The sequence below is a fragment of the Protopterus annectens genome, chromosome 16.part0, assembly GCF_019279795.1.
Source record: "Protopterus annectens isolate FY-2018-M chromosome 16.part0, PAN1.0, whole genome shotgun sequence".
Taxonomy (NCBI): Eukaryota; Metazoa; Chordata; order Ceratodontiformes; family Protopteridae; genus Protopterus; species Protopterus annectens.
In genome coordinates, this window is record NC_056750.1 from 660,628,435 (window position 1) to 660,654,714 (window position 26,280).

Consider the following 26,280-nt stretch of genomic DNA (forward strand, 5'->3'; position numbering starts at 1 on the left):
TGGGGGTGCAGAAACATGAGGTCGGAGTACAAAATATGAACTCCTGGCTACACCCCTGGGAGAAGGGGGCAGTTGCCACAAGTACAAAGTGATAGGGATGTGATCAGCAGATGCAGACTGGTCTTTAGTGCATTACCATTACAAAGAATTAAATGCTGTTAATGTGCTTCTGCTCCAGACTGAAGCACTTTAGTGCTCCCTCTTGCTATAAGAAATAAGAGTTCTTCTTTTTGTTAGAACAAGAGTCCTGTTTTTTTTTTTTTTCCTTTTTTTTATGGGGGTGCCCAGCCTGCGGAATGTCCTTAGGGAGAAGAATTACTAGCTATAGCTCTGGGTGGCATTGGTGGCAGTAACCAGAATTCAAAAATGGGCACAGGTGGGAATGAGAGTTTATTTATTTGTGCCAATCTCTGTCTAACCAACTGACTTGCCTTCCTGTCCACTCTACTGACCCATTTTTCTCCCCTGAGGTGGGGCCCATGCATACTACTTATCCTCCAGACTCAAGGGATGAAAATACCAGGAGTGGTGCAGTCATTATCATGGGAGATCAGAGCTTTTGCTTTAACCCTTACAGTTTCCCCAGCACATGCTCGTCTTATCTGGAAGGGGAGATTGTTGGAGTTGTCACTAAGTTTTGAGAATGACTCAAACCTCAAAGCTCTTGACACCCTTTCAAAATTATATCTGCTTTGTCTCTGGTCTCCACTGAGAATTCCAGTGGGAACTATGCATCCAGATATGTATGCCCACTATCTCTTCTCCCCAGCAGACAACTAGGTGAATCCATGTCATTCCTCACCTACCTGTGTCAGTCACCCCGGTGCTCAGGTTGCTAATCAAATCCAAGTTAAATGGATTCTAGTCAAAGCTTTATCCCTCTATGCCATACAACTGTTCAGAGGATGCATATCCATGACACAATACTGATTTTCCTTGCTGGGGAGAAGCAAGAAGTGGTTTACTGCTTGAATGAACCTGGGGGTTCAGCAAAAACAAAACAAAAAACTGTCTCATCATCTTGATGCAGACTTTTCTCCCATCTGCTCCTTCATGCACTGATCAAAGAGGAGTTTGGAGAAGGGCAAACCAAGGATGGTACACTGCAGATGATGCCAGTAGTTTGGAAGAACTTGGGAGCACCAAGTTTGAGTATATTCTTCACGGTTTTCAGATTTATTAACTCATCAAAACATTTTAGTTATAGACCAAGAGTTCAGCCTATGAAACATTACAGTAATGCCAGACAGAAAACATTTGTACAAAGGCACTGGCTTCTGACCTCCAAAAGAAGCAACAGTCTAGGCCACGGCCAAAATGGTAGCCTTTCAGTACTAAATTATAGGATAATAAGCTTTGTCTTCAGCTGGTACACTACTCCGCAGTAGTTTTATTTATCTTTGTTAACCTAGGTAGATTGATACTATAAGAACCTTTTCAGTGGGATTATGAGAAGCACAAATAAATTAAGGTATCTTGTAAAAGGCCACAGTGTGCATGATACAGCTGATGATATTCAAGCCCAACAATAGTGTTACAGGTCAGTAATGCATTAACCAATTAACACTGTCTGTATACACCAAAGGTAGGGCACCTCATTTGGGTAACGTTTTCACTTGTGGTTATATCTGCAGGCTTGCCCGAAAAACAGACTTCCACAGAATGTTGTAAATAATAGCTTACCCATTACTACAAAGAGACTACCTACTTTAGTACCACCTGTAGAACACACTTACTGGCTTTAAGTGTCTTGGAGTACTGTAAAAGAATGCTATACAATTAACATGGCAAAGAATGACTAGCACTTTACTGCACAGGATTAAGTTGGTAATGAACTTCATTCTGCATTTTTTGGTCTGATTCCATTGGTCACAGGTTGCTTGCTGGGCAATCCTGAGCAAATGACTTAGTCAGCCAATGCTAATGGCTGTTCCTGAACACAGGCACTCACAGGGTATAGCCAGCAAACAAATAAAACAAAACTACAACATAATCAAATACTTCAGTTGCAAATGGGCATAACTTAAAGCTTTCATGAAATGACACCACTCTAAGGAGAGCAAGCCTTCTGTCCCAGTGACAGTATCACACCTCAAGTCATTTCTCTAGATTTAATGTACTCTGCAGTTCTATGATAGAATGGAACATACTTTTTTATTCCTTATTTGATGCCAATAACTTGGCAACACTGAAATGTGAATATTCCAAACACAGCTACAAAAGTAATGTTTTAAGTGCAGTTTACAAACAAACTAAAAAACTTTTTAAAACAGTACCTCTGGGTAAGGGGTACGAACTGCAGGCACCAAGTTGGATGTTGATGGGCTTGGTGGTCGAGTCACTGGTTCAGACACGGGTGTTAAGGCTAAACTTCGGGGTGGTACTGACTCTGGTGGTGCACTTGGTGAGGGCTGTATCTGCGTGGTCTGGTCAATCCGGTCCTTCAGATCCTCCAAAGCCATGCCGAGCCGAAATATATCACCTTCTACTTTCCTGGAAAGATTAAAAGTAACAGAAAGAAATAAGGAAAAAAAAGTTATGTACTCATCATAACATTCCGAGTAGTTATACTTCATTTTTCTGCAACCTGTGGGCATTCGGATCCGTATCGGATCCAAGCCGACAACTTTTTTTCTAGCATCTGCTCCAAGCTCAGAGCTCCTCCCCTACCCATAATGCACTACCATCTCCTACCTTCCCTCAGATCGAGTTTGCTGCAACTAATTACATAAGCAACTCAGCCCAGTGAACCAAAACCTGTAAAAACCGGACAAGGTCCGGGGGACGGAAGGAGGGAAAGTTGCAGAAAAATTAAGTATAACTACTCAGATGGAAAGTTATGTTGAGTACATAACTTCTTTATCTGAAGTAGTTAACTTCATTTTATCTGCAACCTGTGGGACAGAGTCCCCAGCTACTCCAATCCTGGGAGGCCCTTATGGAAGAATACTCCTGAGCACTGCAGAGCCAAAGGATGCTCTACCCCTACAAATCAGATCTAATTTGTAATGGCAAATGAAGGTATGTGAATTGGCCCAGGTCGCTGCTGCACAAATGTCACCCAAAAGAACCCTAGACCAAAAAGCAGCAGAAGTCGCCATGGACCTGGTAGAGTGAGCTTTAATAATACCAGGAGGAGATAATCCTTTCGCTTTGTAGGCATGCAAAATGCAAAGAGTGATCCATCTGGCCAAAGAAACTTTAGAAATAGCTTTTCCCAGAAAAGCTTTGGAAAAGGAAAGGTCAGGCTTTGGAAAAGGAAACAAACAACTTGTCTGTCTTGCGGAATGATTTTGTTCTACGAAGATAGAAGCAAAGTTGTCTATGAACATCTAACACATGAAGTTTGTATTCACCTTTATTTTGGAAGTTAGGGAAGAAAACAGGCAGATTAATGGACTGGTTTATGTTTGCTTCAGATGCCACTTCGGGTAAGAAGGAAGGGTTAGCACAGAGAGAGACCCTATCCTTATGGAAGACCAAATAAGGAGGCACGGCAGAGTTTGAAGCTCAGAAACCCTCCTAGCAGATGTAATGGCGACTAGGAAAGCTGTCTTCCAGGATAATAATTTCAAATCCACCGAAGCTGCAGGTTCGAATGGAGGAGCCACCAATGCCTGTAAGACAAAGGTAAGGTCCCAAGGAGGCACTGAATCCTTGACAGGAGGATGCAACAGAAAAGTGCCTTTAAGAAAAGCCTTACACAGCCCTAGAGGAGGCTAAGGCAATGTTGTCTTCACCAACATGAAAATTAGAAATGGCTGCCAATTGTACTTTCACTGTGGAAGAGCTAGCTCCTTGCTGAAAAATGCCAGACATGAAATCCAACACGGCTGGAACAGCGGCTGTAAAGGGATCTAGCTTTCTCTATGAAGCCCAAATGGAAAAACTCTTCTATTTACTGCGATAAAGTTTGCTAGTGGAATCTTTAAGAGAAGCCACCAAAATGGATTTTACCGGGGATGAAAGACCAGGAGTCCTGGCAATCAACAGAACTGGAGCAACCAAGCTGTCAGCTTAAGGCTGCCCAGGTCGGGCAGACGGGCACCCGATGGATGGGAGATTAGATCCGGGCAGGGATCCAGAATCCACGGAGGAGCTAAGAGATGAGACCAAAGGAATGGGAACCAAACCTGACGAGACCAGAATGGGACAATGAGGATACCTTTGCACCGCAGTCGACAAGCTTTCTGAAGAAACTTTGGAATGAGTGGCAATGGTGGATAAGCATACAGAAGCCCGGGGGGGGGCAAGTATGGACTAGAGCATCTCTGGGGACTTCCCCTGGTGAGGGAATCAAAGCGAAGAACTCGTTGCACCTCATGTTGGAAGGAGATGTGAAGAGATCGCAGCAAGACTGACCCCATGCACGGAAGATCTCCTCCATTACTGACTGTTTCAGAGACCACTCGTACAGCATCAGAATAGCCCAACTCAATCTGTCCGCTAAAATGTTGGAGCACCCTGGGATGTGCGTTGCTATCAGAAACCGACCGGCGGAGATCGCACATTCTTACACTCTCATAACCTCGCAACATAGAGGGTAAGATCTGGTTTCCCGCTGCTTGTTGATATACCAGACAACCGACATGTTGTCTGACTGAATTGCAATCAATCCGAGTGGAAGGACAGTGTGAAAGGCTTCCAGCGCTAAAAGCACTGCCCTCATCTCTAGAACATTTATGTGCAACTTGGTCTCTGACTGGGACCACGTGCCTTGGACTGTCCTTCCCAAACAGTGTCCCCCCACCTGAGTTGGGAGGCATCCGTGGTCACTGTGGCTTGGACTGGAGATGACATGAAGGGGTGTCCTTCTAATATCTCCAGTGAATTTAACCACCAAAGAAGGGACATCCTGCAGACGTGACTGATCCTAATCGAAAATTTCATGGACAGGTCTAGCCAAGACCACTGAACAGCCAGAGTCCATTGAAGAACCCACATAAGAAGGCGAGCACAAGGGAGAATAGATATGGAGGCAGCCATGGAGCCCAGTGCCCGGAGAACCTTGCTCGCCTTTGGAGACTTGAAGTTCGCTTTCTGAGCTATGTGGCACCTGAGGTGTAAGATCCTGTCTGGTGTTAAGAATACCTTCATCTGCAAAGTGTCTAGCCGTGTCCCAATGAAGTCTATAACTTGTACTGGTTGCAACTGGGATTTCTGAACAGTGACTGTAATTTCCCAGTAGATCTGCCAACCGAATGAAGTAATCTCAGGCCAGACAAAGGTGATGCTTGTTGGGCGCAGCGAAGAGCCAGTCGTCAAGGTAAGGAAACACCTGAATACCCTGAAGCCTCAGGTGAGCCACTACAACTGCCATTACCTTGGTGAACACCCTGGGGGCTGTGGTGAGACCGAAGGGTAGGGCTCTGAACTGAAAATGACTGGCTCCCAGCTGGAAGCGCAGGAACCTCCTGGAGAGTCTGTAGATCTTTATGTGGTAGTAAGCATCCTGGAGGTCTAACGAGCACATCCAGTCGCACTCTCGGAGATAAGGTAGAATGGACTGTAGGGTGACCATCCGGAATTTCTGTTTAGCTACAGACAGGTTCAACGTTGACAGGTCTAGAATGGGCCTGAGGTCCCCCGTCTTTTTTGGCACTAAAAAGAAACCTGAGTAGATGCCTGATCCGGACTGATTAGAGGAGAACCTGTTTGATGGCTCGTTTGAGAAGCAGCTTTGAAACTTCTAGAGCTGCAGCCTCCCTGTGAGCGGGTGGAACATCCGGGAGGTGTTTTGGAAAATTTTGAAGGGCAACAAATGGGATAGTGTAACCTCTGTATATAATCTGTAACACCCAGTGATCTGTCTTAATGAACTCCCATGCCGCTGGGTGTAAGGACAACCTTCCCCCGACTGCTTCCAGAGTAGGACAGCAGGGCAACCCCTCAGGGATGCTGACCGGGTCTATCAGGAAAAGGTTCCCTAGACCCAAAATTCCTGGGACCCCCTCTACCTCTGGGTCAGCATCGATCCTGTCCCCCTTTGCCTCTGGGGGAATAACTGTCCTGAGAATTCCGGGACAACTGAGATTTTCGGAACCACATCATCTTCTGCCCTCTGATTCCTAGAGAAGGACCGCTGAGGGTTAGAGAAGTGGATCCCAATGGCAGACAAAGTCTTTCAGTCCTTTTCGCTCTGGACAAGTGTGTCACGTACTGTCTTCTCAAAAAGGGAAGAACCGTCATAGGGAGCATTAATAAACAATGCCTTGAAAGGGTCTGTGAACTGACACAACCTGAGCCAGGCATGATGCCTCATGGCTATGCCTGTCCCAGCAGCCCTAGCTGCTCCTTCCGTGGCATGGGAAAGGAGCTGCATAGACGTGTTTGAGACAGACTTCAGAATAGACATTTTCACAGAGAACTCTTTGTCCTGCTGTGATAAAGATTCTGGGGGTGACTCTGCGAATTCCGATGCAAGGTTTCGCAGAAGCCAGATCACGTGCGCCAAATAGTTCAGTGCACAAATTGAAAAGGTTGCTGAGGAATAGATGCACTTCCCTGGACTCCTTGTCTGGAGGGTGGACTGAGGAACTCTCCTGTGCTAGTTCCTTCTTGATGGCTGCTATGACCAACATAGCATCAACTGGGGATCCTTTTGACCAAGGTTGTCTGTCGGAAGGGGGAGATAAAATTTTGTCAGGGTGTTTGGGGATGGGCTCTACGGTGTCAGGCTCATTCCATGCCCACATGGTGATAAGGTCCACCAAGGGGTCCGCTGGCGGGGACACCCAGGAAGTAGATGGGCCCATGCCAAAGGCCTCCAGGAACACTGACTCATCTCCAGAAGGTTTTGGGGCTGACCAACCTCCCCTCTGGTGGAGGATCTCCATGATTTCTCCAAAGGAGACATCTTCAGGAGGTGACCTGGGGGAACCTTCTCCTTCATCTACGTCAGTGTCCGTATTGAGGGACTGGGGGGGGGGGTCTAAGTGCCTCCTTTTGCACTTGCGCTTACAGTGACCCTCTTCAGTGGGACTCTCAGAAGAGGATTTGAGAGCCACAGGGGGTTCCTCAGGGAAAATAACCTGGGGATCCTCTGGCACGGGGCTGTGTCCCTGAGACAGGATGAAGGGAGTAGTCGCCCAATCCAGGGGTGTCTGGGTTGAATCCGAGGGGATGGGCTAGGGTCTCAATCCCTGGGAGAGAAAGTACAGTTGTGTACCTACCATAAATGTAGATGTTAGAGTATATTCGCTGTTGCAGTCATTACACTTGGGTTATCCTGCTGGCAGGCTACCCGTAGTCGGCCTGAATTCCAAAGTCCTGGTCCGGCGTCAGTTGCTGCCGCCTCTTCCCTGACGTCAGTGCGCCAGGGGTATAAAAGATGCAGCAGACACCATTTTCTTCAGTTTTTCTTGCCCCAGATGTTAGGTGCCCCCAAAAGGGTAGGCTAAAAAAATATTGCTTATAAAAGCATGCACTAAAATAAACAATACCTTCATCTACAAGCAAATACACCACATAGGTTGTATAGGATAGAGAAGTACAGATAAGTCCCAGCAAAGAAAGGGGGATGGTGGGTGGGTAACCTGGACTGCAACAGTGAGTACACTCGAACATCTGCATTTATGGTAGGTACACAACTGTACTATGTTCATAGTGTTGCACTGTTGCAGTCATTACACTTGGGTTGAATCCCAAAGCTGAGGTTGGGCGGCTAGGTCTAAATAGAATTAGGAGTGGCTATAAGGCCCTGCAGAACTGCAGTGGCAAAGCCTGCACTGGATTTAGAGTAAAGAGGTAAGTGGTAGTGCTTAGTAAAAGTGTGCACTGAAGTCCAAGTTGCAGCCTCCAAAATATCCTTGGTTGGTACTCCTCTGAGGAAGGCTGCTGAGGTGGCTGCTACCCTGGTAGAATGTGGTCTAATGCCCTTAGGCACTGATTTGCCATGTTGTGAATAGTAGAAATGAATGCAGTGTCCTATCCATTTTGAAAAAAGTCTGCTTTGAGGTTGCCTTTCCTTGTGATCCTGCAGCATATGCCACTAAAAGTTGCTCAGTTTTTCTGAAAGCTTTAGTTTTGTCCAAGTAGAAGCGTAGCTGTCTGTGTATGTCCAAAGAATGGAGAAGTCTCTCCCCTTTATTCTGTGGGTTTGGGTAAAAAGTAGGCAAATGAATGGTTTGGTTTGGAGCCACACTGGACACTACCTTAGGCATAAATGTTGGGTTTGTCCTTAGAGAAACCCTGTCCGGATGGAAGATAATAAAAGGTTCCACAGCCATTAATGCCTGTAACTCTGAGACTCTTCTTGCTGTAGTTATTGCTAGGAGCAGAGCTGTTTTCCATAAGAATTTTATCTCAGCTGTATCTGCTGGCTCAAAAGGAGGCAGTGCAAGTTTTTCCAAGACAAAACTGAGGTCCCATGCAGGTAATGGTCCTCTCCTTGGAGGTCTTATGTTTTTGGCCCACCCTAAGGAACTGCCTAAGCAATGGATGTGAAAAAATAGGTGGGTCTGTATTGTAATGAGCTGAAATGGCAGAGGCATGGATCTTAATTGATGAGAAGGATAGGCCTTTGTCCAGCATCTCAGTTAGATATTGTAAAATCTGAGGAATATTTGGAACAAGCGTGTCAATTCCTTGTGCCTGGGTTCCAAGCACAGAATCTCTTCCATTTTTCTGCAAAAGATTTTCTGGTACTGGGCCTCCTGGCCTCCAAAATAACATCCATAACCGCTTTAGAGAGAGGTGTATTCTGAATGGTTACACTATCCGCCATGCAGCTAGATTTAGGGTTCTGAGTTGGCTGTGCAGGATCTGATTGTTTTGTTGCGTCAGTAAATGAGGAATTTGAGGCAATGTCCAAGCTGTGCCTTGAGACAAGCTCCTTAGGATTGGGTACCAGTGTTGGCGTGGCCAATCCGGGGCAATTAGTATCATTTGTGGCTTCTCTTCTCTGACCTTTAGGAGTACCTTGGGGAGTAGAGGCAGTGGAGGAAAGGCATATACTGTAAGGTTGTTCCAGCTGAATGACAAAGCATCCACTTTCCATGCTTGTTTGTGATAAGTCCTTGTGCAGAATCTCTGAAGTTGGCAGCTGTGAGGGGAGGCAAAAAGATCTATGTCTGGGCATCCCCATTTCCTTGTTATCATGCTGAAGATTTGTGGATCTAGTTTCCACTCGTGAGGATAAATGTGGTTTCTGCTTAGTTCATCTGCCAGAGCATTTGTTTTTCCTAGCAGGAATTGTCCTTGCAGGTGTACTTGGTAAGTCAATGCTGTGTTCCACAAAATCATGGCTTGTCTGCAGAGGGGGTAGGAACGTGTGCCCCCCTGCTTGTTTATGTACCACATAACTGTGGTGTTGTCCGTCTTTAAGAGCAGCTGTCCTGGATGAAGTAGGTCCTTGAAGCTGTCAGGGCATTTTGCACGGCTAGCATCTCTTTTTAACTGATGTGAAGATGCCTTTGGCTTGGGGGCCATGTGCCCTGAATACATTTTCCTACCATGTGGGCCCCCCAGGCATAATCTGATGCATCTGTTGCTAGTTTTTGCCTGGCTGAGGGTAAAGTGAATGGCTGTCCCTTGTTGTGGTGACAGGCCTGTGCCCACCATCGAAACTCCTGTTGCAGGCAGGGAATGAGTGAAATTAATGATTCCAGGCTGTGGCAATGTTGAGTCCAAACACTTTTTAGATAGCATTGTAGTTTCCTCATATGCAGTCTTGCATATGGAATTAGCAGAATGCAGTAGGCCATGTAGCCCAGAGCCTGCAGAATTTTTCTTGCAGATAACTGGGTCTTTGTTGCCATGCTTTCAAAGTAAAAAGTCAGTTGCCTTTGTTTGTCTGGCGTGAGATAAGCCATCTGGGTAGTTGTATTTAAGTTTGCACCCAGGAATATTATCTCTTGAGAGGGCACTAGTTTTGATTTCTTTTCATTTACTGTGTACCCTAGGCAAATTAGTAATCTTTTTACAAATGCCAGATGCTTTAGTAGAATGTCTTTGTTCTCTGCTTGAATAAGGCAGTCGTCCAAGTAGGGATACATTTGAATTCCTCTTTGTCTGCAAAATGCAATTACTGGTGCCAGGCATTTTGTGAAGACCCTGGTCGCAGTAGGTAAGCCAAAGGGCAGTGCAGAGAATTGGTAGTGCATTGAGCCAGCTTTGAATCTGAGGTATCTTCTGCAAGATTGTCTGATTGGGACATGCAGGTATGCCTCTTTGAGGTCCAAAGTTACAAGCCAAGCCTTCTTGCCCAGCATGGGCAGAAGCTGCTGCAGAGCCAACATTTTGAATTTCGGAACGTCCAGAAAGGTATTTAGAATAGACAGGTCCAGAATTGGTCTCCATGCTTTGTTCTTTCTTGGTACTAAGAAAAGTCTTGAGTAAAATCCTTGTCCTTGCTCTTATTGTGGCACTGGCTGAATAGCCCTCATGTCCATGAGAGATGAAACTTGTTTTTGTGCCTCTGCCCATTGATTGTGTGGCAGGTCTGGCATACCTTTTGCCTTTGGAAGGGTGTGAAAGTGGAACCTGTAGCCCTGAGAGACTATATTTAAGACCCATTTGTCCTGGGTGATCATGTGCCAATTTTGTGAAAAAAGTGCTAGCTTTCTCCCTAAGGGTGCTGCCAAAAGATAAATGCTTGGCATTGGCAGAGGAAGTCATCGGGACTGTTTCCTATATGGCTGTGAATTGTCTTCTCCGCTTTTGGAGGTAGAAGCACCCCATAGTTTGGGCCTGTATGAGCCCTAGGGCTGTTGTCTGCCTCTAGGGCGTCTGTATCTGCTTCTTTGTGGCCTGTCTGACATGGGAAAGGATCAATTCTTAGAAGGCCAGTTCCTGCTAAATCTGGGTGGTTGTACCTGTAAGAAATCCTTTACTGTCTGCATAGATTTAGCTTTATCCTCCATTTTCTTCAACACCTCTTCTGCCTTAACACCAAAGTATCATGCTGTAATGGAGCATCTAATAATTTTGCTTTAACATGATCAGGCAGAGTCTGTTCCTTTAACCAAGCATGCTTTCTAATGACAGAACCTGTTACAGCGACCCTGCAAGAGGCCTCCAGTGAATCATAACCACATTGCAAAGTATGTTTTCCCACTTGTTCAGCTGCATGCAATAAATCCTGCATTTCCTTGTTCTCAGAACAATCAGAATTTGTCAACATTTTCTGTTTTAGCAGAGACATTAAGTGTTGCTGATATTTAAGCATATGAAACTGACAATTTAAAGCCCTTACAGCCAAGGTAGCAGAAGTGTAAACTTTTTTTCCCCATCTGTCCAGTGCCCTAGAATCTCTATCTGAGAGGACAGGGTTTTTTGCAGTAGCAGCCTTGACCCCTTTGGGACCCTGAGAAATCATTTCTGGGTCAGCAGCAGGGTTTTTATATAGAAATTTATGAGAATCTGGAACCCTGTAGAATCTGTCTGGCTTAACAGGTGCAGGAGGTAAAGAGTCAGGAGACAGGCCGGACTCTGAAAATACATCTACAATGTCTAGTACAGGTGGAATAGCAAGAGGTCTGTGCTGAGGTAGTAAAAGAAAGTCTCTGAGCCTTTTCTTAGAATCTGAGTAATCTTGGCTCTCCCAGTGGAAATGCTCTCTCATGGTATGCAGGGTTTCCCCAAAGGAGTAATCCTCAGGAGGAGAAGCTGAAGGGATAAATTCTTCAGCATCAGAATCCTCATAGGGAGGAATAGAGTATCCCTGTTCTGAAGAGGAGTCAGAGGAAATGGAAACCTGATCAGAGGAATCTTATTCAGCGTCTTACCCTAGGCCTCTTATCAGGAGGGGGACGGGAACCCCTGATCAAAGTAATTAGGTCTTCGGCCATTTTGAGCATCTGTTTCTTAGGCATGAAGTCTGTCCTGGTGAATGCTGTACTTGTTTCCTTGTCTTTAAAACTGTTTTAGTCTTTGTCTTGGATGCTGAAGTTGGCTTGATATAAAGCTGTGTAGGTCTGAAAACACCCTCAGAAGTCCATGCCTGCTCAGCGGCTCCGGATCCATCTGAGGTATTAGTTCGAGGTGGCCTGTGGCTCTGAGGTAGCAGGTGTCAGGGCTGCAAAAAAGCCACTGAGAACCGCCGGACCAGTGGTGCCTAGAAGAGAAGAGGCTTTGTCATCGGTTTTGGACCTCGGATGCCTGTTCTTTTCTTTTTCCTTGTGCTTTTTATGAAGTCTGGTCATCAGCTGTTCCAACGGCATTATATAGTTAAACCTTCGGCCAAAGTAATGTAAAGCAAAATCGTACAGACGCTTAATAGTGCCTTGGTTAAATCTAGCACAAAACAGACACCTAGCAACGTCGTGGTCGGGGCCTAGGCAAGGAATACAGTAAGAATGGAAATCCTTATGAGGTATTTGCTTCCCACAATAAATACAATTGTTAACTTTTCCTGACATCGGTCTGGAGCAAGAAAAAAGTTTCCCCAATGGGGTACTTAGCTTTATAGAAGACGCTGGATCTGAAATTCAATTTAGAAAATCTCAGGAGTCGGCCGACCGGCACTTGCGATCTGCTTTTGCTTCGGGCACCGCGCGACAAGAAAGACTGGAGAAAATGGCGTCGGCTGCATCTTTTATACCCCAGGCACAAAAACGTCAGGGAAGAGGTGACCACAACCGACACCGGACCAGGACTTTGGAATTCAGGCGAATGCGGGTAGCCTGCCAGCAGGATAACTCAAGTGTAATGACTGCAACAGTGAAACACGATGAACATCCCCTCTCCACCACTTCAAAGGCGGAAGGAGAGCGGACCTCCCTGGCACCCAGCAAGGAAGATGCCCTCCCTGGATCCAAAGCGGGGACCGGAGCTGAAGCAAGGGTAGCCTGAGGCCCAAGGAAATGGGACGGATCCGAAAAGGACAGAGCCGAAGAATCCATTCCCTCGGGTCCGACTCCCTGTCCATGGCTCCGAGAGTCACCCAGATCCGAACCAGTAGGATTCGAAGAACTCAAGTTAACAGCCGGAGTCGAGGTTGGAGGAACTGTCGGCACAGAGCTACCAGCTCCAAAAATTCTAGAATCCAAGAGCCCCAAAGCACGGATCAGGGAAGGAGAGATGGGGCAGAAAAAGGGCATGGAGGTTCCTCCTCCAGAGGGAGAGGGGCCTGGCAAGACTCCCATCTGTATTTGGGTCTGAACGAATCTCCGCATCATCTTGTCCATGTCCAAGTCCGATAAGCTCAGAGTCTATCGCGAAGAGGCCACAGACTCGGATCTGGCTGGTCTGCGCAATGACTGGGAGGAAGACCTCAGATCCGAATGTTCCAACGGCTCTAGTGAGAAAAGAGGAGACCGGAGCCATGGAGAAACTGGCCTCATGGCCTTAGAAGGGGGACTAAGAAAGAGCTCCCTGTCCGGGGATCTCTTGCAAGGTCTGTCCTTTCTCTTGTCCCTATCCTCTTTGCGCCTTTCTCTGTCCTTATCAGCCACGTTGACTGTAGATTTGTCTTTACATGAGCCAGCACCAGAAGAAGAGGGAGTTTAAGTCCATGTCTGGGTGGAAGGTTGAGCACTAGGTACAAAGGCTGTGGCAGATTCTAGCACTGATGTGGGGAGAAGGCCTTTAGCTACTAATTTGGCCTTCCGATCCCAGAGAGCCCTAGGACTGAACCTGAAGCAGATAGCACATTGTGTGGACAAATGTGCTACTCCCAAGCAAATAACACAGAGTGTGACCATCAGCCGGGGAGAGCTTATGGCCACAAACTGTGCATTTCTTGAACACAGATTTTGGCTGATTAGCCATAGTCCTGCACCAAAAAACCACTACCTACTAAAAAACACTACACACAAACACAGGTAGGGGAAGGGCAGGCCTAACAACTACTCTACAGAATTTAACAAAAACTTTTTTTTTTTTGGCTAACAGACAAACAAGCGATATACTAAAGGGGAGGAAGGGAAATAATCAACTCAGACACACAAAGAAACTAAGTATTAATAAAACTTACTATCCCTGAGCTCAGAGCGAAGAAGACCACGATGCACACTACTGGCATGGCAAACGAGATCTGAGGGAAGGTAAGAGACGGTAGTGCATTATGGGTAGAGGAGGAGCTTGGAGCAGATGCTAGAAAAAAAGTTGCCGGCTCGGATCTGATACGGATCTGAATACCTACAGGTTGCAGATAAAAATGAAGTCAGCTACTTCAGATCTTTATTTCTTGGCAGTTTTCTGAAAGAACCTTATAATAAGTTAAGCATCAAACACTGAAATCAAATAATGAACAAAAATTCACTAATGATAAAAGAAGAGTCACCAGGACCCATAATTAAAAAAAAAAAAGCAGCAGTATTCTGAAATTCTTGAATGTGCAACTGAAAAGAATTCCACAGTGCAGGGACTGAAAAAAAAAAAAAAAAAAAAAAGCAGTAGCAAGCAATCATTTCTAATCATTTCATGGAATCTCTAGCAACTCTTTACCAGGCAATTAACTCCCTTACTTAATAACAGCTTGTAGCTTGCACATTGTCAGACAATTACTTCACTCAAAGGTTCAATCAAGTTTGAAGGAATGGGCTTGCAGAACTGAGTAATGCTATAAAATGACACTGTCAAGTAAATGAAGCTGACTGCAAACCTACCTTAAGAAGGTGTGACGGAAAAAAGTAAGCATGTTCTTCCCTCATGTTCCTGACAAGCAACTGTTGCAAAGGTTTTCCCCACAACCAGAATGTTGTGAATATGTCTTTAAAGTCCAAGGCAAAAGCCCTGTGGTGAGCAAAGAGTGCATCAAAACTGTTTAACCTGCCAGTGGAGGTAGATGGTTCATAAGATTTAAGTCATGCTGCTAAAAAAAATATAAAAGGAATGTCTTAACAGCTTTTGAAAACTCATCTGAAAATAATGGGTTGCTGGCAAAAATTACAGTCGTAGATCTTTCACTTCCTTAACCGAATTATAACAATCTTGATGGAAAATACTTCCAAATGAAGAATATAAAACCATATTTTTGGTAAAGGAGTGGATAAACAAATACTGCTATATTTGCAGCTTTTAACCTCAGAGGACTGCAGGTTATCCATCCAGCTAGTTGTTTTAGCACCATGATGGATCCTCTTGCAGTCACAGAGAAAGAGGACCGAAGCAGAACAATTTGTTCTGCAAAGGAACAGGAAGATGAGGATCAGATCTTTCATTACTAGTTGAACATGCTCATGGAAAAGTGCGTAGCATACTAAGTAGCATGGGTCATTGGAAAGAGAGCACAGGGTTGACCCACCAATAGCTCCCTAGAATTTACCTCCAGGTCGATAATAAAATAGTTCTGTGCTGCACCTCCAACTTGACTACAGTGCATCTAACAGCACACTATGACATGCAGTGTCAAATGTAAGAATAACAACACGAATGAGAAGAAAAGAAATGCGACCTTCTATCCCATGCCAGGCAGATGCCACTATGCCTAAGGAAGATATGTTCGTTCTGGAGTATTTCATTCAGGTCATTGCTGGCCAACACTTCTGGTTGTTGAGAAACTACATTCCCCAGGGCTTTACCTAAAATGGGAAGTTCATAGACAACTGTAAATGGCCAGGCTATCCGTAGATAGAAAAACGTCATCAAAACAAGTAACCATGAAAGTCCTACCTTTTGATAAATATAACCCGCGGATTTCCCCCACTCCCATTCTCACTGAAAACCAAGTTCTCAGAAATGTTTTGCATTAAACATCTTCACATAGACCTCACCCTTAAGGTTTTTTTTCTCCTTTTTCCTATGATTCTGTAACCACATAGAGAGTAAAGGAAGGAATTGTAAGGAGGAGCAAATTCTGCCACATTAAGGTGGAGAGACAATTACCCTCACAGAAAACAATTATAAATTTGATGTCACTCTCAAGATCAGTGAAAAAGTCTGACAAGTTTGGCTTAGGTTCACCCAGTTTGCTACTGGCAGGTTATGTTCTAATCATTCATACTGGAGCCAATTGCAATTGTTTTTGTTTGGGGGGGGGTGGAATAACTGAAGCAGCATGCTCCAACAAGTTCTACTAAATCCCAGCAAAAACCTTCTTGACAACTTAGACTCAAGCCCATTATTTTGTGCATGAAGCAAGACTCAAAATTACAGAAGGCCTCTGTCACACACTGGTTCACTCTTGTGATCTCTTCTGTGTCAGACAGGCTGAAGTTATGTTACATAGGTTCATAGGTAGGTACTAGGCTATTGGCTCTAGGGCCTATACAAGCCTAGCCAAATGGTACCCTGGCTTTTGCCACCCAAGAAAATTATTTTCATGTGCCCCTGTTGAGCAGAGCCACAGAAGGGATCCACGGGGTGAATTTCCTATCTCCCATCCAGTCATCAAGATTTTTCTTGAAGAGTGCTAATGAGGAGCTTTGTTTGATATAGATAGGTAGTTTATTCCAGAGTATGGGAACTCTCTGGGACAGGAATATATCCCTCCAGCATGTTCTGTTTATTGTGGAGACAAGGCTTAGGTCCCTAGAGAATGTAGCTCAGAGGGATTGGGATTTCTTAAAGCGGAGCATGTCAAACAGCTCTGGGTTTAACATAGCTTTCTATGTTAGGCAGACATTGCCTCTGAGAGGTGATGTGTGACAGAGTAAAGCTTGAGTTTTTGAGACCGTCTGCATAGGGCATCTGTTTGAGTCTGGTAATCCTCTTTGTGAGGTATTTCTGCAGCCTTTCCAGTTGTTGTAGATGTCTTGTGAGGTACACACCAAAAGGGGCATTGTACTCTATAATGAGTGACGAGTAGAGGGGAACAATGACCTCTTTTTCCTGGATGAGAATGATGAGGTGTGCCACACAGAAGGATTTCCTGACTGCTGCGGCGATGTGATTATTAAAGGAGAGACTACTGTCCACCTGTGTACCAAGGTCTCTTATCACACTTTCGGTGTTAAGTAGACTACCGCTTATGTGGTAGTTCATGGGTGCAGAGTTTTTACCAAAAGGGATGACGATGCACTTTTTGGCATTGAGCTTGAAGCCATGGCTTTGACACTAGGCATCTGTCTCAGTGAGGCCCTTTTGTAGGATGTCCACATCGTTAGGAGTTTTGATTACGGCCCCTAGTTTGCAGTCATCTGGAAAGACCATTCAACTACACCTCTACATTACTGGACACAAAGGGTGACAGAGTGAACATCTACAGTCTGCTTAGTGAAGACATGAGCAACTTACATGTTATACTTTTCTTAGAATACATTAAAGGCATAGCAGCATTTCCACTTGCAACTACTTCACTGACATAATTTAATTTATTTATTTGTTACCCAAGCAAGTGTGGTCATTCTGACCCTTTTCAGCCACGATGGCCAGGTCAGAAGTTCAAGTATATAGGTTCATAGGTTCATACTAGGCTATCTGCCCTAGGGCATTTACAAGCCTAGCCAGAGTGTGCTTGGCTTTCGCCACCCATTTTAAAATGAATTTTGCTATGCCCTTTTTTGAGGTTAGTATACTGTGCATCTGTCGAACAGTGACACAGAAGTGATACCCGGAGTAAATCTACGATCTCCCATCCACTCATCAAGATTCCTCTTGAAGAGAGTCAATGAGGGACTCTGCCTAACCTGGACTGGGATTTTATTCCAGAGTGAAGGGAGCCTCTGGGTTATGAATCTGTCCCTCCAGCATGTCCTATTTATTTCAGTGCTGAGGTTCAAGTCTCTTGAGCGCGTAACTTGATGGGATTTGGATTTTCTGAGGTGCAGCATGTCCATTAATTCCGGGTTGGACATGGCTTTATACGTCAGGCACAGATCGCCTCTGAGCAGGCAGTATGCCACTTTGTAGAGCTGGAGTTTCTTTAACCGGGCAGCATATGGCATCTGTTTGAGCCCTTTGATCCTCTTGGTGAGGTACTTTTGGGGTCTTTCCAGTTGCTGCAGGTGTCTGGTAAGGTACATCCCAAAAGGGGCATTGTACTCAATTATGGGCCTGATGAGGGATGAGTAAAGAGGCACGATGACCTCCCCTGATCTAGATGTGAACCCCTTCATGATTAGCTGGGCTATATAAAATGATTTTCTAACCACTTTGGCCACGTGGTTGTCGAATGAGAGATTGCTATCAACTTGGGTCCCCAGGTCCCTAATTACTTCTTCCATACTTAATGGATTACCATCTATGTGGTAATTTGTGGGCACTTTGTGTTTGCCGAAGGGGATGACTATACAACTTTTGGCGTTTAGCTTGAGGCCATGGCTCTGGCACCAGTTGTCTGTTTCTATGAGACCCTTTTGTAGGATGCTTGTGTCGGCTGGAGAGTTGATTATGGCGCCCAGTTTGCAGTCATCTACGAACTTGGTCAGCCACAGTCCTTCCGTGTTGGCCTGTACCTCCGAGAAATATATACCGAACAAGAGAGGTCCCAGGACTGAGCCTTGTGGGAAGCCACTTGTAACTGGTTTGGAGTCTGACATGGCTCCAGCAATTCTAACCATGTGGGTTCTGTCCTTGAGTCAGTTTGCAACCCATCTAGTGACACAGGGGTTTATATTTAAGCTGGTGAGCTTATCTATAATGCCAGAGTGGGGTATTGTATTGAAGGCTTTTGCGGGATCCAGGTAGGCTGTGTGGACCACCTTCCCCTAGTCAATGGCCTTGGTGACTATTTCAAAGAAATCGACCAGGTTTAAGAGGCAGGATCTGCCCTTAAAGGCAAACTGGGTAGGATCCAGTGTCTGTAGGTCCCCAATATCTTTATTTATGAGGTCCATGATGATCCTTTCCATAGCTTTGCAGACCAAGCTAGTCAGGCTTATGGGGTGATAGTTTCCTGGATCCGTTGAGGCACCACCTTTGTTGACCACTGTTGCTGTACACCACTCTTTGGGTACATATCCTGTAGTAAGGCTGAGATTGAACAGTAGTTTTATGTTTGGGTTTAGTTCTTCTTGGAGTTCATGTAGGACGCAGCCCGGGACACCGTCTGGTCCCACTGATGCTGTGTTTTTTGCTTTGGAGAGGGCGGCTCTTACCTGAGCATCTGAGATGTCAGGGGGCAGCACTCTGCTGGGATAGATATTTGCCCTTTTGGTGGGGGGGGGGGAGTTTGTGCTGAACCTGTCAGCTAGGATGTTGGCAATGTCTGTGGGTTCGGTGTATTTTTTGTCATTTTGGACTAATTCTGAGCATATCTGGGAATTCCCACCCAGGTTTCTAACATAACTTAAGAAAGCCTTGTGATTATCCTTAGTGTCCTGTGCAATTTTTCTCTCAAAGCTGGCCTTAGACAATTTTATGAGTGCCCGTAGTTTTTTGCTAATACTGATCAGAGATGCCTTCCCTTTTTGGGATTTTGCTCTGTCATGTAGTAGCTTCCTCCTTCTATTGTATAGTTTGTTTATGGCTGGGGTCCACCAGACAGGACGCCTGCCTTTGGAGGATTGGGTCTTGGTTTTGTTTGGGACTGCATGATCCATGCATTCCTGAAGGTGTTCATAGAATGCGTTTATAAAGGATTCTGTGGTCTGGGCCGTATTTTCCACAGGCCCGGGGGCTTTGAAGGATTCCACCTCGGTTTTGAGGAGTGTGAAATTTGCTTTAGAGAAGTTTTTCACTCTGGTTTTCTGGGCAGGGGCTGGGGTCGGGATGTGAATATCTAGTGAGATTATAAAAGTAATATCTGCGTGTGTTTGAGAGAGACACCTTAAGGCACCTTAGCCAGAGCTGGGTAGCGACACAAACGTAATTGTTAAAGTTTTAAATAAAGTAATTTTACTTATGGAAAAAATACCCAGAGCATATGGAGAGATTCTCATTTGTGTATTAACAAACGGCAATATAAATGAGTTGTTAAATGTGCTACAAAAGTGCAGGCCATTTTAATGTCCTAACTCCTCCACAGTCTGAAGGCTCATTTTCTGTTGCTCATAACAGTTAATTCTTAACCATAAGCAGAGTTCTTGAAGCAGATCTTAGTATTAAACTGTCTGTAAACAGCTGAGTCTCTTGTTCAGAAGGTAGCAGGTTGAGGTACAGAAATGGCAAATACAGTACAAAGGTTTCTGTTCACCAACAAAAATAGTAACCTTGTCCACTCAGGCCCATAAGCAGTAAATTAAGCCAAGTCACCAATGCTTCCAGAGACAACCCCCTGCCAATTTTAAATTCAGAAGTTTCCCCAGAAATTAGAACTCATCAGTTCTAAGGGAAAACCCTGTTGGACAAAATATACTTCTTTGTTCATCTCCCCCATCCTACACTTCTATGCTTAATCCTTACTGAACTAATTTTCTTAATGTTCTTTGTTATTTCTCTCTAGCAACGTTATTTATAGATTAGAAGTCAAGGAAGTTAACAGGCATTTTTTTGTTAAATGCTTAAGTGTACATTAAATTTTATACAAACTCTCAACCAATCAAACTGAACAATAATTTAATATGCAATGAAGTGTTAACTAAAACCTATTACTTTACATAAACCAATATAAAACTTAATAACTATGCCTTTAGGCATGAAACCTTTAATCTCCTATCTTTTAAATAACATTTAGTATAGTGCCATATATTCCAGGAAAACTATCTGCACCTCTGGGCCTACTATGTAGGTATGGCCACCAGATCCTTTAATCTTAGAATTAAGGAACATCTGTATGCTAGCGAAAACCACCGCAAATTCAAAAGCCAAGAACTCGACTCAGGCCAGTCCAAAACGTAAAAAACATGAAAAACAACAAATTTTATTAAGCCACTGTAAAAGCTTTTCGTTAGTACCTTGGACTAACTTCTTCAGACAAGCAAAACATTCACACCATTACAAGTGAGTTTAAATACCAGCACTGAAACACTTAACCACGCCCCTTGCTCTCCTTTTAGCTCCTTAAAGGTACAGATCACAGCTAACTAAGTTGCATTTGCAATTCTCTATTAACATAATAAAAATTCATACACCGAGACTGTAATAACAGGCTTTGAAACTGAAAGAAAAAAGCCCAATATTTTGATTATTAAACTATATAAAGAAGATAAATATGTAAAATATATAAAATAACAAAAATAACGATGTTCAACCTACAGCATAAATACTAATAATGGTAGCACAACGCTTCCTAATCAAAAAGTACCTATGCAAACATTGTATCTTGCCTGCTTTCAAGTAGAATAACTAATATAATAAATATAATAATTAATATACTGCCCTAAGTATCTAAATAACTAGAACAGCTACCCAAGAAAAATAATATATTAATATCTCAATGAATAATAAAAATAATGAAAAATATAGAAATATAAAATATGACATGCAACATATAATATAACATAACATAAATTTAGGCTACTCAGTATAGGTTTAATACTGTCATTAAATAAAACGGGTCTAAAAATGATCGTATCTCGACCTAAAATACTAAATAATAAAATATGAATCAATAATATATATTGTAAAATAATGATCATAATGTATAATCATAAAAATAACTGATAATTATTAACCCTCCACCACTGTCGACTAATAAAAAGTTATGAAACCATTAATTTGTTGACTCACATTTTTCATTTTTTGACTCTCATTTTAAAAAAATTATGAGAATAAACAGCTCATCACCTCTTCAAACTTTTAAGTTTTAAAAAACAACTAATGGATAATGAGCTGTTGAGACCACGGGGGCGATATGCTTCCAATCTTAATTCCCAAAGAAGCTCTTTACATTCTAATCTATGTGTCTCAGGTCCATAAGAATTGGTATTATACAATTGATCTATAACCATAAATGTGAGTTGTCGGCTCTGACACACAACCTTCAACGAAGGTACGCCCATTCACGCATGTCTATTCATAAATCTTTTGTGCTGTTTCTATATCACAGTTCAAATGGACTAAAGCCAACAGACAGCTAGAGAAATTCTAATAGAAAACAGAAGATAAGGTAAAACGGAGTTCTAATTTTTTTCCATTCTTACCAATTACCTTCCTTATCAGTTTCAAATTCTTATTAAACTATTACCCACGCCCGTCCATATGGGGATAGTACATGAAAGTATAGAGCTGTCTGATGTTAAAAAAATAAAATAAATAAACTGACACTGTTCCTTCATGACCTTTGACATGAAAGTGCTTCTTTGTCGGACAGAATTGTTTTGGGTACTCCTGTTGTAGAGCACATCTGTACTCTTGAGTACTACAGTATCAATACCAGAATTATCAGTTAGTCTCTGCATGGGAGCAGCTTCTTGGAAAGTTGCGGCATGGTAAAGAATCACTATATATTAGTGGTATGTTTTTGTGTTTTTAACTAGAGGTCTGTCTATGTCCAGGAAAATCTGGCTGAGGTTTGCTCCCTAGTTTTTAGTATACCAAAATGTCTTCCCAGTATAGGACCGAGATCTAGCTTTAGCACAAGTTAAATGTTTGAGCTACCAACAGCTGCCTCACTGTACTGCCCCCCTTTGCGCATTCAGTGCAGGAATGTTTAAAATATAGGGACTAAATAGTACAGGTTGGATCATTAATCTTTCTGTCTTTCTGTCAATCACATGAATATCCTTTTCTAGCTCCTCTGAGTATTGGATCTTTTCACTGTGATTTCTTAAAGTTAAGATGCTAATGCTTACATTCATTAGTTCTTCTTCACTCCGATATTCATGAGTAGTAGAGTGACAGTCCTTCATCCTCATCTAAAATTCTTGACTGTGCAGTGGGGGAATATGATCCTTCAACAAATGCATGAGTATTTTGTTTATTTATTTGACATTTTTTGACCAGGAAAGTCTAACTGAGCAAGTGCCTTTTTTCAGGGAAGGCCCAGGGAGAAAAGCTCCACAGTAAAAACAATTGCATAACATTAATTCATAAGCTCACAAAAAAACAATAAATGCATGATTATGATTTATATAGTTCATGGAAAGAAAATTATACATACAAAGTGTCAAGGTAGCATATCATATACATCTCCTGCTTTTCTGTTCTAGTAATCGTTTCGATCTCCTGGGCAGTGTGGTTTTGGGGGGACTGACTGCGTAAGTGGGATAAAAAAAGTCAACCTCAATAGGTAGCTAATTGTTAGAAAAGGTATTCACTACACATGCATCCATATTATATCTATTACCATGAAATATCGGATTAGGATATACTTCTTTCCTCTCATAAGACATCCTGTCCCTATCAAGTTTCTTAACCTTTCTAGTACGAATGTGAACACTTCTATCAACATTTGCAAAAACATCATAAAATTGCATACTATATTGTTCAAAAAAGCAGATCTTGTGTTATGTCATTGTACAATGTATTAATATCCTTCTTAAGTTTAGCAAAACATCTGGTGCTATCATGAACAAAAAGTTTCATAACGTCCAATCCTATACTCAAAAAAATTCCAGCAATTCCCCATAAAAAACAGACCCAGGTTAGTCCCAGTTAGGATATTTTCAGATTCTAAGTCCCTTTGGTACTCTTTTAGAGTTAATGGATTCATTTAAAAATACATTGTCCAACCATAAGGACCTGCATCGGTTTAAAAGCCTCTCAGGAAAAGCAAATTCTCTTTGGTTATGAATGGTGGTCCACCTTCACAGTTCCATTTACATAGAAAAAGTACTTTCAATCCCCTTTGGTACCCACGCTTACACTCTTTGAAAGATTATGCAAGGAGGACCTTAGACATTTACATAAGAAAAAAAAGCTTTTTATAACTTAACTAAGGAGGAATTTATTTACTACACCGGTTATCTAATGACCCAAAAATTCTTATTCTTATCATGAAACTTGACAAATGGGAGGAGGTGTGTTGATCATGGATCTTACGATCTATGTAACTGAAATGCATCAGTATCTGTTCGTTGCAGTAGTTCTTGAGAATGTCACCAAGAATCAGATAAACATTGCTTACCAAAAAATAGATCTTGAATTGGATGAACTGTTTATTGGATGAACTCTTTATTGCTAACATGCTTGATTTGGAAACTACCAAATATCTCAAAGTGTCACATCCTGTAATATCCACTATTTCTGGTGTTCCCCAAAACTCATAAAAATGGCCTTGATCCCCCCCCCCTTAGACCTATAGTGGCTACATCTAGGTCTAAAATGGAACCCCTAGCCAAATGGGTTGACTTCAAACGCAATGTTGTGTTGGCAAAATACACATCCTTAGAGATTTATGGGATTGTTTGGAAAAAATCATGGGCATTACCTTTGATGAGATCTTTTCTGCTACAGTTGATATAAAGGATCTACTTTCAGTGATTCCCCATGATACAGGGACTTGAGTGGTTCCGACAATCTTTATATATGATGGATGCAATCACAATAATTTGGAAATTAATATCCTTGTACTATTTATGGAGATAGTCCTTACTAACAATTTTATGTATTTTGAAAATTAATTCTTCAAAGAAATTATAGGTGTAGTTATGAGAGCAGCATCTGCCTCCCGCCTTTGCTAATACAGTTTATGGTATTGAGAAGAACATTGCATTTTCCACTATGATTTTTCGGAAAATGTTATTTTATATTTGAGATTTCTGGATGATATCCTGAATTTTTTGGAAAGGTACACCTCAAAGGTTAACCGTTTTTATCGAATATATGAACAAATCCACTTCCTTTTTGCAATTTACCATTACCATTAGTGATGTTAAGATAGATTCAGATATTACACTTTACAGGGGCATGCAGACACAAACTTTTGAGTCTACCATCTTTAGAAAATCTACTTTTCGAGTTATTCACACTTCACCAGTCACCACCCCCTTTGGCAGAAGAACTTGGTTAAAGGTCAGTTAGTTAGACTATCCAGAAGGATGCCCCAAGATGGGAATTTATTAAACAAATGAGAAAAATTAAAAATCATGTTTGCTGACGTGGGGTTACCCTATTCATTTGGTCAACACTACTATGGAGAGTGTTCTACAGAGTAGAACGATCAAATATGCACCTATTTTAAAAGGTAATACAGAAAACCAAAATGACATCAATAAAGTAGAAAAAGGATATGACAAGGCTGTCATCATGGCTTACACTAATCAAAGTATACCTATTAAACAACTTATTACCAAAAATTGGAATTTGATTAAGGAACTTCTTGGTAATCAAAACAGTATTCCTTCTGCCTTGAAGTTTGTATGTAAAAGGAGTGTGGATACAAAAAACATTGTTGAAAGACCAAGTAACATTAATAGAACATACTGTCTGTGTGTGGCAGTTGCACACAGTGTAACTACATTTAAGACAGTGTACACATTACCATAACGGCATACCCTAGAACTATATGTAACAATTATTAATGTTACTGTAAGACTGCAGGACTAGTTTACATTGATTTGTGCGCATCCTGTGACAGTTTCTGTGTGGGCACAACTCAGCGTCAAATAAGGACTAGGATTTACGAACATTATTATGCCATCAAGAAAAAAGGATGCACGTAAAGCAGTCTAGAAGCACTCCATAGTTTGTAGGCATTTTAAAAAATGTTTGTTTTATGTATTAGAAATGGTATCTACACCTCTTCGTGGTGGATGCTGGGGGTGTGTGATTATTGAAACCATGGAACTGAAATGGCAGATAAAGTTGAATGTTCAGGACATACCAACAAGATAGCACTTAGTGGATTATTGTCATTAAAACCCATGGATATATAAATTAGGTATGGTTTTAGGTGATATGTACTTTGTAGTTATTTTGATACATATTTATTTTATTGTATTTTGTATTATAGACAAATACAATTATATTTTAGCATATAATATTTTATTACGTTAGTTCTTTAAGACTTGCTATTTCAATTACTTTAATTAGTTCATTAGGTTTTGGTTTGTGCAATATGATTTCTTACTGGATGTTTTTATCATATGACTATACTTTTTTCTAATATTTAAACAGTTATTTTAATTCAGTGTGATTATTTGTAGTAGTCCCGGTGTTTCAGGATGAAAGCGCTCATTAAAATTTTATCTCGACAATTCCTGTGTTTGTACAGTGTGGTACATTTCTTTTCTTGGTTACTTGCTATTAGGTCCCTATTTTTGCTTAAGTATGAACTGACATTTAATGCTATTAATATTTCAATAATTTCAATCTGTGAAATAACACTGAATGCCTTTACAAGTCCAATATAAATAGTATGCACAGTCAGCTCTTCAATAAGTGGGCTATTTGTTCAAAAAACTCTAAACAAGTAAGACACAAATAACACAAGACCCTCCCCCAACTTATCAAAACCATCCTCATCCATATAAAACAGATAAAGACCCAGTCTGTCATTTTGGACATGGCTCTACTGCTACTATCTTCAAAAGTGTAAACAGAATATCAGTCAGACTCATGGGTCTAACAAACTGGTTGTGTCTGATGAGACTCCCAAGTACACACACACACACACACACACACACACACACACAC

At 42.4% G+C, this 26,280-nt stretch overlaps 1 protein-coding gene across 1 annotated transcript in view; it reads right to left on the bottom strand.

Moving 5' to 3' along the window:
- AKNA (AT-hook transcription factor) overlaps positions 1–26,280 on the bottom strand; it is an 865,316-nt gene that overhangs the window by 196,833 nt on the left and 642,203 nt on the right. Inside the window, exon 9 of the mRNA XM_044058163.1 lies at positions 2,277–2,493. Coding sequence (XP_043914098.1) covers positions 2,277–2,493 — 217 coding nt within the window. The remainder of the gene's footprint in view (positions 1–2,276; positions 2,494–26,280) is intronic.